Genomic DNA, 16179 nt, shown 5'->3' with positions numbered 1-16179 from the left:
TTCCTGGGTGATGCTCTTAATTCATCGATGTTACAATTCAGTCTCTTATGATCTGTAACTTGCAACATCTGTCCAGATGAATAGGAGTCACATGTACTAGAAAATGCAAGTAAAAAATAAATCATCATGCACTCTGACCCCCTCCATTCAGCAGAAGAGTACGTTAAGAAACTAAGGGGATACAAATTGTATTAAAAATCTAATCTATTCCCATGCATTTCAAATTATCTTCATATGCTTCTCATGCAATTCAACAGTTCCTGATATGTTTGTACATAAGCATGGCTTCCCCACATAGTTCAGACATTGCCTTGGATGCAACCAAATTGAAGATCTGGCGAACAGCTGCGCACTGTATCTCAAGAGACCTTTGGGCACAAAATCCTTGTGACAATGTTATACTAGATAGAATATGTAACAGTTGTAAATTTGTCAGTACATGTTGATTTATTAGTACTATAGCAACAGCAACAACTTGCATTTATATAGCACCTTCAACATAGTAAAATGTCCCAAGGCACTTCACAAGAGAGTTATCAGATAATATTTGACACCGAGCCACATAAGGAGCTATAGGACAGGTTGAGGTAGGTTTTAAGAAGCATCTTCAGGGAGGAGAGAGGCAGAGGGATTTAGGGAGGAATTCTCGTGCTTGGGGCCATGATAGTTGAAGGAACTGCCACAATGGTGGGGAAGAAGAAATCGGGGATTCACAAGAGGCCAGAATTGGAGGAATGCAGAGTTCTCGGAGGGTTGTAGGGCTGGAGGATGTTAGAGATGAGGATAGATATACTATACCATGATTATATTTTAGGTATCTCAAAAGTCCTTGGAGGAAATTTAGATTTTGACCAACCTTTTAAAGCCTTTCTTACCATTTAATCCAGTGCTTTTATTTTTCCTGGTTTTCACAGTACATGCAAAATCAAAATATACCTGGCAACCTTGAATTGACTGTAAACATCCTCACAATGGGCTACTGGCCAACGTATGTACCTATGGAAGTTCATTTACCCCTGGAGGTTAGTGTATTAACAGTGTAAATTGATCATCGGCAATGTAATCATGGAGATCATAGACGATGATGAAATTATCCTTTGTATTGGTGATGCTGTGTGTTGCTGGCGAACGCTGTGATTGGAGTCATGCTTACGTTTGCAATTTACGCACCCTTCCATCTTGTTTGTGTTGTAGAGGTGGGAGTGGTTCTCTGAAGTTGCTATGCCCCCTCCTCCTTGCCAGCACCTGTCGCCCTTAGCAGATGGTTTCAGAGCAATATTGGCAGACCTCGAACTGGGTAATTGGCCATTTTGGCATGTTGGTGGATGGCTTGGGTGCAACTGAGGAAAATGTCTTGTTGAAACAAAGATTTGTTACCAGTGAGATAGAGGAGGGGATGGCAGGTGGGTGGAAGAGAGGAGGGGAATCTATATTCTATTTTTGCGAACTTGAATTTCAAGGATGTTCACTAACTGTCTATACTTTTCTACTGACATTACAATACTTCAATAATAGTCAAATTGCTTTTTGATGGCTTTGCACCAAATTCACTGCACACAAAAAAAAACAATTGTGTATAAGTTCTCTTTGAAAACTGGTTCTACCCATAAAAATTGAGATTGTTCTAATAAGATTAATTCTAAAAATATATTAGTTTTATTGAAATAGGGAGCCATTTTTGAATACTAAAGCATGGTGTCACAGAATTGGTGAGATGTCAGTGCAGTTTGATTTCAGCTGCAATATTGAGAGTTGTTGAGCAGAAACCAGATGCTTCACTGCAGAGATAGCGGAGGAAAACTGAGGCCGAGCTGACTCTAGACTGCTGACGCACACATCATGGAGGTCTTGGTGCAGTTGGCTCCTTAATTGCGGAAAATGAAGAGAAGCGATAATGGGTTGAAGGACTGGAGTGCAAATTACTATAGGGAGAGGGCAATCTTGTCCTACACTTTCTATTAGCGTTACTAAAATAGTGGTCAGGTGCAATCATGGCAGCTCAGGCCATTGTAATACTCCAATTGCTGCCCCAGCTGAGATCATCTACATCAGTGCAGACTGAAAATTGAATCTGGCACCTCCTGGTCAGTATGACTCAGTAAAGTACTGACCGTTCGTTCTATTGCCCACTGGATCATCAGGGAGCCTGGGGGGAAAATTCTGTGCTGCACATATTTGTATTGATGATTACACATGGCAATGGCACATTAAGAACATGGAAAGAACAGTACGTTATGCAGATTAATCGCATATATTGCAGTACAAGAACAGCTTTATCTTGATTATTATCTTTTCAGGTATATTGAGTACAGGCTTTGTCACCAACTTTAGTTAAACATACACCAGAGTATTTAAATATGTTATAAATGGATAGAACAAAAACATTTGGAATGTTGATATGGGTGCAATCAATAGATCTTAGTTTATGAAGTGTCACTTGTTAGTTTGCTCATTAGTTGGCACTGATTCGGTGTTTTAATAATATTTATTTGGACAGAATGTAGGTCTTAGAAAAAATAGGCAGAAATTGATGGGCAGTCTGCAGGTAATAGTGATCTTTGAGCTTGAGTTAGGAATCTGCAGAAGCTTAAAAATGACTTTTTAGATATAAATTAAATGAGTATAATTAAATTATTTTCAAAGTGGTTGAATAGAATTACTGTTTTGAACAGAATTTAACAATGTACTTTACTTTTATTTTGGTATCAGGTTATCTGACATTTTTAGGAAAATAAAGGATCCACATTTGGGGTTGACCTATTTTATACTGTGCACTCACAGACAAGTGAATTTTCTTTTGCATCTGGCTGGAGACAAAAATAGTAATACAAGTGGTGATGTTGCTGTGCATATCCAATTCATGGTCTTTGGTATTCTACAATATAGTTTGATGTGCAACTCAGTAAAGGACAATGGTTTATATCCATTTTTCCCAAGCAGCAAGATCTCAATCTCCATTATGCTATGAAGGTGGCAACAATGATACGGTAGGCATTTCCATGCAGGCAGGGAGTTGGGGGAAAGCAACTGCCCTGGGTCAAATCAAAGGTAGCATTATCAATGAATAAGCCGTATCCAGTCTTTATTTGTACTAGCATGGTCCATGAATGCACCAAAGTTATATATTGTACTACAATGAATATACTCATTAAACAATTACTTTTTTACAAAATGGTTTGCTTAATTAGAAAACTGACAGTTTATGAAATTTTCCCAGTTTGCAAGATAGTGTTTCCTGTTTTTATTTCCTGTTCTATGCTTAACAGCCATGGTACACTAAAGAGATGAGAGATATAAAATGAAAGGAAAGTGTGTACAAAAGTTAAAAGAATAGTGTAGGTCCAGGGAACTGGGAGAGATATGAAGAACAACAAAGGAAGACAAAAAAGATAGTCAGAGCTACAAAAAGAGAATATGAAAACAAACTTGCGAGGGATATTAAGATTAATACAGTTTTACAATTGGATCAGAGGAAAAGGGCTAGTTCAGGATAATGTAGGCCCTTTAAAACCAGATGTGGCTAATATTGCAAATGAAAATAAAGACTTGTTGAATAATTACTTTGTGTCGGTCTTCACAGTAGAGGAAGAGGATAATGTACCTGACATTCCAGGAGGCAAATAATGAATCAAGGGGCCCAAGTTTCCCCCCTCTGCTAGGTGCGCCGACTTTGTAGTACAGAAACGGCACCGATTTCTTACCTCCCTATTCTCCCGTTGGTTCCAGGCCAATGGCCTGTGGCGCAGTGGATCGGAACACGTGCTGGGCGAGGCTACAGCCCTGCGCCGAAGAGAGTGCCGGCAGCTGCGCGCATGCGTAGTAGCTCCTGGCCCTCCCAGCGCGTCTGGGCTACCCTATCCCTGGCCGAAGGGATGCCGCGATGTTCGCTGGGCCGAGTGGCCTGCCGCACAGGCCAGCCGCTGCCTTCCTGTGCTGAGGGCTACAAGGCACAGGGTGGGGGGGGGCAAGAGTTTTGATCGGAGGGGGTGGGGGGGGGGGGGGAAAGAGAGAAAAGAATCTTCAAAGATTTTCCAGTATTTTAATACCTAGCTATCTTTAGCAAAAAATATACCCAGTTTAATCAGGCTGACAGCACCTACGCCCTGTCCAGTCTCACTGCTTGGGATTTTTTAAAAAACTAGCATTCCTATCATAACAGTCATTTGGAGGCTACCTGCGCTAATCTCTTAACTCACCGCAGGATTTTTCAGGACGTACAAAAGTGGCCACTTCTGGCCTAACTTACTTTAAATGGCCAAAACAAGCGTAAGTGGCTGGTAATGCCCCCTTTTGGAAAAAAACCGAACTTTAAAAAAAAACTAACTAACTCACTTACACTGGAGTAACTTAAATGGGGAGAATTGTGATTTTTAAGTTGCTCCAAAAATAAACTGAGCAACTCCTCGGGAAATTTGGGCCCAAGGACTGGAACTAAGCAAGAAAACAGTATTAGAAAATTGAAGGCATTTAAGACCTGACAAATCCCTAGGACCTTATGGTTTCCACCGAAGGGTTTTAAAGGAACTGAAGAAAAAATTGCAATTGCTTTAGCCATAATCTTCCAAAGCGTGCTCGATTCAGGAATTGTTCCTTTTTAGATTGGAAAATTTTTGAAGAAAAGTGAGAGAAACCAGGAAATTACAGACCATTTAATCTAACAGCTGTAGTGGGGGAGAAATTTGAGCTGATTATAGAGAGTCAACATGGATTTGTAAAAGGGAGGCCATGTCTAACAAACCTATCGTCCCTGAAATTGGTGGACATAACGCCCGCGGACCACCGACACACCGCCCCAAATCGCGAAATTCATCAAAAAATACCTACATACCGCCCGGCGGAAAATTCACCAGAGACATAGCGCTGGGCGGTGTGCATACCATCCGCCCATGCACATGCCCGACAGACCGCCCAAAATTGCAAAATTCATCACTTACCACTGACCTAGTGCCAAACCTGCCGGCTGCCCTGGAAAAAGTGGTCTTAAGTGGATCTTCAGTCAGTGGCATCCAGCTTGAGATGTACTAAAAACATTGTCTCTCACCCTCCCACCCCCCAGCCACACACAGATCTCTGCTCCCCCCCGCCCCACAGCGATCGATATCTCTCTTTTTCCCCCCCCCCCCAACCCCACAGCGATCTCTCTCACTTCCCTTCCCAACACCCCCCCACGTCCCACAGCGATCTCTCCTCCTTCACCCCCCCCCCCCATGTCCCACAACGATCTCTCCTCCTCCTCCTCCTCCTCTCCCCACCCCCCGCCCCACAGCGATCTCTTCTCCCCCCCCCCCCCAACCCCACAGTGATCTCTCTCTCTTCCCTTCCCCCCCCCCCCACGTCCCACAGCGATCTCTCCTCCTTCGCCCCCCCCATGTCCCACAACGATCACTCATCCTCCTCCTCTCCCCACCCCGCCCCACAGCGATCTCTCTCTCTTCCCTTTCTCTCCCCACGCCCCGCAGCAATCTCACCTCCTTCCCGCCCACCCCCCCCCATTTCCCACAGCGATCTCTTCTCCTCCTTTCCCCCACGTCCCACAGTGATCTCTTCCCCACGTCCCACAGCAATCTCTCCTCTCCCCCGCCCCACAGCGATCTCCTTCCCGCCCCCCATGTCCCACAGCGATCTCTCTTCCTCCCCCCCCCCCCCGCGCACACACGCCCCACAGCGATCTCTCTCCTCCCCCCCCCCCTCCCCATGTCCCACAGCTATCTCTCCTACTCTTTCTTCCCCCCCCCCCCCCATGTCCCACAGCGATCTCTCCTCCTCCTCCTTTCCCCCACGTCCCACAGTGATCTCTTCACGCCCCACAACGATCTCTCCTCCTCCTCCTCCCCCCACCCACGCCCCACAGCGATTTCTCCCCACCCCCATGTCCCACAGCGATCTCTCCTACTCTTCCCCCCCCCCCCCCCTCATGTCCCACAGCAATCTCTCCTCCTCCTCCTCCTCCTCCCCACCCCCATGTCCCACAGCGATCTCTCCTACTCTTCCCCCCCCCCCTCATGTCCCACAGCAATCTCTCCTCCTCCTCCTCCTTTCCCCCACGTCCCACAGTGATCTCTTCCCCACGCCCCACAACGATCTCTCCTTCTCCTCCCCCCACCCACGCCCCACAGCGATTCTCCCTTTCCCCCCCCCCCCCATGCCCCACAGCGATCTCTCCTCATCCTCCCTTCCCCCCCCCCCCCCCAACGTCCCACAGCGATCTCTCCTCCTCCCCGCCCCCCCCCCATGTCCCACAGCAATCTCTCCTCCCCTCCTCACGCCCCACAGCGATCTCTCATCCTCCTCCTCCCCCCACCCACGCCCCACAGCGAATCTTCCCCCCCCCCCCCCCCCACAGCGATCTCTCATCATCCTCCTCCCCCCACCCACGCCCCACAGCGATCTCTCCTCCTCCTCCCCCCCCCCCCCCCCCACCGTCCCACAGCGATCTCTCCTCCTTCCCCCCCCCCCCCCCCATGTCCCACAGCGATCTCTCCTCCTCCCCTCCCCAATGTCTGTCCCACAGTGATCTCTCCTCTCTTCTCCCCCCCCCCCCCCCCACGTCCCACAGCTATCCTCCTTCTCTCTCCCCCCCCCCCCCCCCATGTCCCACAGCGATCTCTCCTCCTCCTCCTCCTTCTTTCCCCCACGTCCCACAGTGATCTCTTCCCCACCCCCACGTCCCACAGCGATCTCTCCTCATCCTCATCCTCTCTCCTCTCTCCCGCCCCCCCCCCCCCCAACGTCCCACAGCGATCTCTTCCTCTCTCTTCCCCCCCCCCCCCCAACGTCATCTCTCCTCCTCCCCCCACCCCGCGCCCCTAATCCCCAGCCCCCTCAGGAGATGCATGAGCAGAAGGGAGACTTAGTACAAATAGTTATTCAGTATTGATGACTCAGACAACAGAATGGAGAGACTTATATCCAAGTTTACTGATGACAGAGATTGGTGGTATAGTAAGTTGTGTAGATGAGAGCATAAAATTACAAATTGACATTGATCGATGAAGTGAGTGGCAGATTAATCTCAACACAGGCAAGTTAGAGGTTATCCATTTTGGACCAAAAATGGATAGATCTGAGTTTTTTTTTAAATGATGAAAAGCTAGGAGCAGTGGAGGTCCAAAGACATTTAGGGGTCCATTTATACAGACCACTAAAATGTAGTAGTTACAAAATATAATCAGAAGGGCTAATGGAATATTAGCCTTTATAACTAGAAGGAAGGCTAGAATATAAAGGGGAGGGAGTTTTGCTGCAGCTATACAAAGTCCTGTTTGGACCACATCTGGTGTACTGTGTATGTTCTGGGCACCACACCTTAGAAAGGAGTGGAGTGTAGGTTCACCAGAATGTTACCAGGGCTCCAAGAGTTAAGTTATGAGGAGAGATTACCATTCAATTGGCAACAGCAACCCAGTACCCCAGTGACCATTTTTTTTGAGAGTCTAGACATTGAATGTTGACAGAATATTTGACACAGAAGGAAGAGCTAAATCTTATCCTGTTCTCACCTGATGCATGCACACACACTCCTTCCGGCAGGAGATAGAGAATAGCAATCACGAATTTTGGCTTGTTTTTCCCTCCCAGCTCAGTTGTAGCACCCCAAATGCTGTCATAGTTGAGAGAAATGAAGTCAACACAGAGCAGAAATCAAACCTGGAACTTCTGGTTTGAATGGCGTTGTTCATTATTTAACAAACTTTATGGATGTTCAAGAATGACTTAACAGAATTGAAGAGCAACTTGATTTGAATGGCACATGGCTGCACTGTGTCGATGATAAAATGTGGATTTGTTAACTTTTCAATGTCAGACCTACCTCTATTACTGTGAGGAACTTCTGACTGGAGCCCTGGTGCTTACCCGCAATAAAGGCTAGTCTCCTTGGGCTGTTTCATGTACCTCAACAGCTGACTCAGCAGCATTATGTCACTTGATGCATAGCCAGGAAAGCAGAGAAATAGCTTGAAAAGGAGGGTTTTAAACCATTACCAAAACACTACTGCTTGTTTTCTTTTTGTGTAGATGGTGAAACTTCAGGAGATTTTCAAGACCTTTTATCTGGGTAAGCACAGCGGTAGAAAGTTACAGTGGCAATCAACATTGGGTCATTGTGTACTGAAAGCAGAATTTAAAGAGGTACGTTTCAAAAATTGGACTTGGTTATTTCCAAATACATTTAGAAGCTGTAGAATAAAATTTTATAGTTTTAATGGTTCTTATTGGGCTGTATTTTTTTTTAAAACTAATTCGAGATGTGGGTGTTGCTGGCAAGGCTGGCATTTATTGCCTATACCTAATTACCCTCGAAGGTGCTGGAGGTGAGCCACCTTATTGAACCATAGAGGGCAGTTAAGAGTCAACCACATTGTTGTGGGTCTGGAGTCACCTATCGGCCAGACCAGGTAAACATGGCAGATTTATGAAGGGGAAGTCATGTTTGACAAATTTGCTGGAATTCTTTGAGGATGTAACCAACAGGGTTGATAAAGGGGAACCAGTGGATGTGGTGTATTTAGACTTCCAGAAGGCATTTGACAAGGTGCCATATAAAGGGTTACTGCACAAGATAAAAGTTTACGGGGTTGGGGGTAATATATTAGCATGGATAGAGGATTGGCTAACTAACAGAAAACAGAGTCGGGATAAATGTTTCATTCTCTGGTTGGCAATCAGTAACTAGTGGGGTGCTGCAGAGATCAGTGCTGGGACCCCAACTATTTATAATCTATATTAATGACTTGGAACAAGGGACTGAGTGTAACGTAGTCAAGTTTGCTGACGATACAAAGATGGGAGGAAAAACAATGTGTGAGGAGGGGACACAAAATCAGCAAAAGGACATAAACAGGCTAAGTGAGTGGGCAAAAATTTGGTAGATGGAGTATAATGTTGGAAAGTGTGAGGTCGTGCATTTTTGCAGAAAAAAATCAAAGAGCAAGTTATTATTTAAATGGAGAAAGATTGCAAAGTGCTGCAGTACAGCGAGACCTGGGGGTACTTGTGCATGAAACACAAAAGGATAGTATACAGGTACAGCAAGTGATCAGGAAGGCCAATAGAATCTTGGCCTTTATTGCAATGGGGATGGAGTATAAAAGCAGGGAAGTCTTGCTACAGCTATACAGGTATTGGTGAGGTCACACCTGGAGTATTGCGTGCAGTTTTGGTTTCCAGATTTACGAAAGGATATACTTGCTTTGGAGGCAGTTCAGAGAAGGTTCACTAGGTTAATTCCGGGGCTGAGGGGGTTGACTTATGAGGAAAGGTTGGGCCTCTACTTACTGGAATTCATAAGAATGAGAGGTGATCTTATCGAAATGTATAAGATTATGAGGGGCCTTAACGAGGTGGATGCAGAGAGGATGTTTCCATTGATGGGGGAGACTAGAACTAGAGGGCATGGTCTTAGAATAAGGGGCCGCCCATTTAAAACTGAAATGAGAAATTTCTTCGGGTTGTAAATCTGTGGAATTCACTGCCTCAGAGAACTGTGGGAAGCTGGGACATTGAATAAATTTAAGACAGAAATAGACAGTTTCTTAAACGATAAGGGGTTATGGGGAGCGGGCAGGGAAGTGGAGCTGAGTCTATGATCAGATCAACCATGATCTTATTGAATGACTGTAGCAGGCTCGAGGGGCCGTATGGCCTATTTCTCCTATTTCTTATGTTCTTATGGATTCAAGCCCCACTCCAGGATTTAAGCACATTATCTATGCCGACACCTCAGTTGAGGCCTTGGCTGTTCAGTTAGCTTTAAAAGATCACAAGGCAGTACTTGGAGGAGGGGAGTTCTGTGTCCTGGCCAATATTTATCCTTCTGCCAGCACTGCCAAAACAGATTAACTGGTCATTTATCTCATTGATGTTTGTGTTTGCTGTTTGCAAATGTTACCTACATAAGTGACTAAACTTCAAAAGTAATTCACTGGATGTCCTGAAGATGTGAAAAATGCTATATAAATGCAAGTTCGTTCTTTATTTTTAAATCATTTATGGTGAGTGACTTGTGCAATAATTTAGATACTGGATTTTCTCTGGATCCTGGATTAGAATCCAGCCCACAGTGATGAAAGTGTTCTTGTGGTTTTCTCACCAAGGGTCCTTTGTGAAATATGTTTGAGCACTCTTAATTCAGTTCTTTGTGAACATATGCCCCCAACACAAAACTGCCCTTAACGATGGCTGGTGTGGAAAGTTGATGCATGTCATACGGGTGCAGTAGAGGGAAACCGGCCCACATTTCAGTTAAGCTTATTGTCAGGGCAGAATAGAAGTAGGTTTACTTGGCAGCTGACTAGCATAAGAATGTTTCTTCATTTTGAGCGCAAAATGTATTTGGAATATTCTATTTACATTTTGCTGTGCAATCTCTGCTAGTTTCAAGGCCAGGACAATCTGACATACTTGGAATACACATTTACATCTGCTTGAATAAGTTCCTTAACACTGTTTTCCCCCCCCCCCCCCCCCCCCATCCTAACACAATGTTCCACTACTGCATAATGAAGTACTTTCTCCAGGAAATGAGTTGAGAACTGACAAAAAAAAAATCATTTCCAACTATCCCAGCAAAGTTCAAATATTATGCAGACTGTGGACCCTGAACACATGGTTTAAGGAATATAAATAGAGTGGGCAGGTGGATAATCACTTGTGTGACTGTCCCAGCTGTTGTACTGGATGTGTAATAGAAATGATTTTATAACTACTTTTTATGTTCCTTCCCCAACTTGTTTGCTGGTAGAGAAAACTGGATAGCCCATAATTCCCCAGTATGTACTGAGTTAGCTGGTCTCAGCCAGGATGTGATTTCCTGTGATGAAATTGACTTCAGCGCTTCTGGTTTGGGGGAATAGTGTTTTGGGGAATAAAGTATCAGCCAAGGTCCTCACTCCTGATCACTATCCTCTGGAAATGCATATGTGTGGACTTTGGGTGAGGACAAGATTGAGCCTGGCTGGATGCTTTGACATTTGCTTTCTAGGCTTACACATTGCCACTGGGTAAATTGCTGAAGGAGTGTAATCTACTGCCAGCAAGAGTCAATGTCTTCAGGAGAAAATTTGGGGGAGGAAGTTTTTATAAATTAAATTCTGTACAATTCCCCTCGTTTTTACTTTCATACATGGCAGCTTTTTTTAAAAATAGCTCCATAATATAGTCTCTAGAGAAGCTGTGACATGTTGAGGGTTCTGAAATTTAGAACAGGGGAAAACATGACTCATTTTAAAGCATGAAATTGCATTGCAGCTTGTCTATGGGAGGTAGACCAATCCAGTTGCAAACATTGGTTGAAAAGAATATTATTTTGGTTACAAATACTCTGAATTATTACATTTGAGAACATGTAATTCTTAAGAGATCAGGTCACATTTATGTTTTCATTTTAAAGTGCTAGACGGCAGCATTGAATTTCCCAGTTTTCTATATCCAAGTGGGTGTTCTCAATTTCAAACCATTCAATTTTAATTCAGGTTAATTGTTGCAATCTTTTGATATCTGAAATCTGCTTTTATGATAGGGTAAGAAAGAGCTTCAGGTGTCGCTTTTCCAAACTCTGGTTCTACTCATGTTTAATGAAGGGGAGGAGTTCAGTTTGGAAGAAATTAAAACTGCTACAGGAATAGGTTTGTGCTCTTCTTTTATTCAAGAACGGGAGCTTTGTTGAATGTAGAATTTTACTGATGAATTGGGGCCCTAATTACATAGTAATATTATAGAGCTGTCCAAGGTGTTCCAAAAGCTCTTGTTTGAAAAGTGAGCAAAACATCGAGAAATACAAATACTCGGAAAGCAAGTTTCAGAAACTTGTCATTTACAGTCAAAGTAAACAACTGTGCTCTAAACTAAAACAAAAATCAAATGGTTAAATGCTGTAGTAATACATGTATGTTTCTTGTAATTATCCCCTACATGTAAGAATTAATGAATTGGCTTGGTCTGTGCTTGTTGGATGATCTCAGCTGAGGCTACTAATTGAGGCACAGCAATTAATCTGAGCAACCTTGAGCTTGGGAAGGGAAAAAAATCAGCCAGGTTTTCTCTTCCTCATTGCTATCCAGTGACTTGCGAAGTTGGATGTGCGTTCATATATGGAGATCAGAATTGGCTATGATGCCCTTCATTTTTGAAAAGCCTGCTGACATTCTCTTTCTGGGCTCACATGAAAGTGGCCATTTCGGCAAAATACTGGAGGGTGCCAGTGGAATCATACCCCAGCAAGAGTTGGCACTCTCAGAAGATGGGAGGGACAAAAAAAATCTCTCGTGTTTGTACAGGTATAAAATTGATAATTACGAAAATTTCTTCCATCAGAGGATGGAGAGTTACGAAGAACATTACAGTCTTTGGCATGTGGCAAAGCACGTGTGCTGACCAAGACTCCCAAAAGCAAAGATGTAGAAGACTATGACAAGTTCACCTGTAATGATGATTTCAAACATAAGCTGTTCAGGATCAAGATTAATCAGATCCAGATGAAAGAAACGGTATGTAAGACCTCTCATAACTTGAGGATTTGTCGTGCCGCCAGTTAAATTTGGACTATTCAAGGTGAGGGATGTTGGTGGTGGAGAATGGAAACTTTGTTGTAGACACCTAGAGTCAGTATCCAGAGTGATATTTCTTCTTTGCCTCAAAAGATTGCCACAATTCCAACTTCAGAAGCTGACCCATTACTGCATCATTGTAAGGTTTTTCCATTTCCCACATCAACCATTCTGTGGCCTATTGAGTGAGAATGGCAGTTTAGCATCAAATGAGTGTGACCACTAGGTTTTTATTAATACTGTCTAAACTTTATTTCTGAACTTTGCAGTCTTTAATCCCATCAATCTGGATGTAAACCAAAGTTTCAAAAGTGCAAGACCAGTGACTGTATTTAGAGCAATTTTTATCCTCCTGTCTCTTGCCATTGTTTTTCCCCATTCTCCTCTCCTCTCCTGAAGACTGATGTACAGTAGCACATGTGCCCTCCATTATTTCTCACAAATGGCCATTCTCCATGTCTGAACCTGGACAGTGAATGTCAGCAGGATGTTTGTAGCTGAGCTCGATTCTTTCTTCACCAACTTATGCATTTATTTCTCTTCATTCATATTCTCTCTACGCATATGATCGCTGTGAAGATCAGGAGCTGTTATGATGACACATTTATTCTTCTTTTTTTTTTTTACACCCTCCCTAACCCTTGACTGCTGATGCGAATTGTAGCATCCGAACCACTGCCCCAGTCGAGATCAACTAACTCAGCGCAGGCTAAGAATTGAACTCAACCTTCCTCGTTGGAATGGTGTAACTCTTAACCAGTTGAGGCATTGGGAAAATTTGAAAGACTAGCATTTAACCCACTTCACAACCCAACCCTCATTTGGAAATTGAGCAAAAATGTTCACTTGAGCATTTAACTGACTGGAACCATTAAATTAAATATTGGGAAGACCAAAGCCATTGTTTTCGGTTCCTGCAATAAATTCCATTCCCTAGCCACCGACTCCATCACTCTCCCCGGCCAATGTCGGGAGCTAAATCAGATCATTCTCAACCTTGGCTTCCAGCCACATCCTCTCCGTCACCAAGACTGCCTACTCCCATCTCCGTATGTCTTACTATGTTAAAGGTGCTATATAAATGCAAGTTGTTATTGGAGATGAATTCAGTAGATGCTTTTTGTTTTTAAAAAAAAAAAGTTATTTAACATGCCTATCTTGTGTTTCCATTTCAAACATTGGTTCAATTTAATTTGAGTGTAAATTAAATTAGTGCAGTTAGCATTCCTATGTTATCATTCTTTCAAGTCCAAACATTGCTACCGTCACACTTACTCTCTTTCTGGTAGGTCGAAGAACAGGCCAGCACTACTGAGAGAGTGTTCCAAGACAGGCAGTATCAGATAGATGCTGCTATTGTCCGAATCATGAAAATGAGAAAAACTTTGAGCCACAATCTCCTCGTATCTGAAGTGTATAACCAGCTGAAATTTCCAGTAAAGGTATGGGTTACTTGGTCTTTTCTTGATGTAGATACCTAATATAGTATGTGAAGTACAACAACTTGCAATCTAAAGGGGACCTTGGTGCTGACTTGATATTCATTGGGTACCTTTTCCCCCTCTCAGAAACCACAAAGGGGTAGTTGTTTCAAAGGAGTGCTAAGGCATGTACAGAGACTGTTGCTGTGGTTGGGAGGGAGACCGAGTTGAGTGTGCGCACTTGTCTTGTAAGCCACTGGGATTTCCCAGTTGAGAAGCCTGTAATTTAGTTAAATCAAATAAGAATTTTCAGTTAATTATTCACTGGTTAAACCACAATTGGGCATCTCAGATTCCTTTCTACTATATAAATAACATTTTACATTTTTCTTTCAGCCTGCTGATCTAAAGAAAAGAATAGAGTCTTTAATTGACAGAGACTACATGGAGAGAGACAAAGAAAATACCAACCAATACAACTATGTGGCATAGAACTTCAGATGAAGAAAATCTTCATCAAGCACTTCAAATCTCGGATGGTCAATGGCTTAACGCTACAGTGTTCATCCCAGTAAATGAGTTTTTTAGTTCGTATTGCCTAGAAATATATGGAGGATGGCATTACTGAAATGACTGGGAGAGATCTTCTCTGAAGGAAAATGTGCCCATCCAGAGAGAACTTTGTGAATCTCTGCTAATGCTGTTGGACTTCCACATATTTGAGGTAGCAGTGGACACCAAAAGCAAGTGCAACCCCTCCCCCTCTTTCATACTAACTTTTGGTAATTGTGAAGAACAGATGCAATGCAAAACTGCACCTCAACAGTTTTATCTTCGTGATTAGCCACATCATTGAATCATTTTGAGTTGCGTCCATGTTATTTTTTGGAGGGAGAGCTTGTTTTATTTTCTCTTTTTCTTGTAAATGAGCATGAGTCTTCAAACTTCTTGACATCATTTGACATCCCACCTCTGTTGTTCACACTTGAAACTCTGCATTGAGAGAAGACTAATTGCTCACTATTTCTGGAAGTTTTATTTTAACATTGATTTTAGTATTGCAAGGAGTAAATGGTATCAATCCTTAGTTGTGAACATTATCTTTACATGTTTTATTTTGCAAATGTGGATTTTGTTCAGTTTTTTTGCCAGCGTTTTTGACAACTAAAGGAGGTGCCAAAAGTGGAATGTGGGTAATAAAATATTGTGTGTAATGCAGTGATGTCTGTTTTGTATTTTGACCCTGCTGGAAAATTCCAAAGCATTTGCCATGTTGTATTTATCATTTATCACAACAGTAATAGATTTAACCACTGAGAATGCAACAATATTTGGAGACTTACAGCTGGACAGAACTTTCATCAGGGTGTAGATTGCAAAAAAAAAATACAAAGTACTTTCTTTTCAACCTTTACTGTTAGCTTGGGTTGTATAAAACTTTGCTTGTTTCCTGTACTATTAAACCTTTTCACTTCAGGTGGAGGGGGAGGAGAACCTGATAAAATGTCTGCTAAACTGCTCAGTTCTTTGGAGAATGTGAAAATTAAACACCTAATGCACAATAAGAAGCCTTTGTAATTACAAGTGGGCAACAGAGGTGCACAGAGACTACTGTGGCTTTTCCAAATGAAATTGTTATATATGTACATATGTGTCCCTTACAGAAAGTGAAAGAAGTCCATATTCAAGGTTTTCGTGTTCAATAAATATTGACTAAATAGTTCCTGTGTAATAAGCCTATAATTAATCTCCCTTTCTCTTCCCCGTGTCAGTATAATTGGGAGAGTTTGTTAATCTGTCAATACTAACTTTTTAACCTAACTTTCAAACTTTGGGGCTAGGATAGGAAAAATTATCAGGATTTCTGCTTTAGATTGCTGAATAGTGATTTCTGCTGGAAAGTGTGTGTGTTGCTATTGGATGGGAACATGATTAGGTTTGGCAGTGATTCTTTTCATGAATGAAGAGTCTGTCAATATGAGCTATTTGGGTTGAGGCACCAGAGGATTGCCAATGCCTGAGGAACTGTACCTCAACTGGAGTTAATGCTGTCAGCAGAGGTGGGAGGAAAAAAGCAGTAGCTTGAACCAGTGTTCACTGCTGCATGAAGCTGCCTCATCACTATTGCAATTTCAAACTGATTTTTGGCAATTAGTTCAATTCTATGCATTCCCTTATTTTACTAGATTACATATTGTTTTGGCTATTACTCA

General features: G+C 42.9%; 1 protein-coding gene across 1 annotated transcript in view; it reads left to right on the top strand.

Annotated features, from left to right (window-relative positions):
• Window positions 1-15686, top strand: part of cul4b (cullin 4B) — a 97104-nt gene extending 81418 nt beyond the window's left edge. The window contains exons 15-20 of the mRNA XM_070882665.1: window positions 915-1022; window positions 8017-8130; window positions 11519-11624; window positions 12313-12485; window positions 13835-13987; window positions 14363-15686. Of these exons, the coding sequence (XP_070738766.1) occupies window positions 915-1022; window positions 8017-8130; window positions 11519-11624; window positions 12313-12485; window positions 13835-13987; window positions 14363-14458 (750 nt within the window). The 3' untranslated portion in view covers window positions 14459-15686. The remainder of the gene's footprint in view (window positions 1-914; window positions 1023-8016; window positions 8131-11518; window positions 11625-12312; window positions 12486-13834; window positions 13988-14362) is intronic.
• The last annotated feature ends 493 nt before the right edge of the window (window positions 15687-16179 follow it).

This window comes from Pristiophorus japonicus, chromosome 6, assembly GCF_044704955.1.
Source record: "Pristiophorus japonicus isolate sPriJap1 chromosome 6, sPriJap1.hap1, whole genome shotgun sequence".
NCBI lineage: Eukaryota > Metazoa > Chordata > Chondrichthyes > Pristiophoridae > Pristiophorus > Pristiophorus japonicus.
Note: the sequence above shows the minus strand (reverse complement) of the source record. Positions and strands in the feature narration are given on the sequence as shown.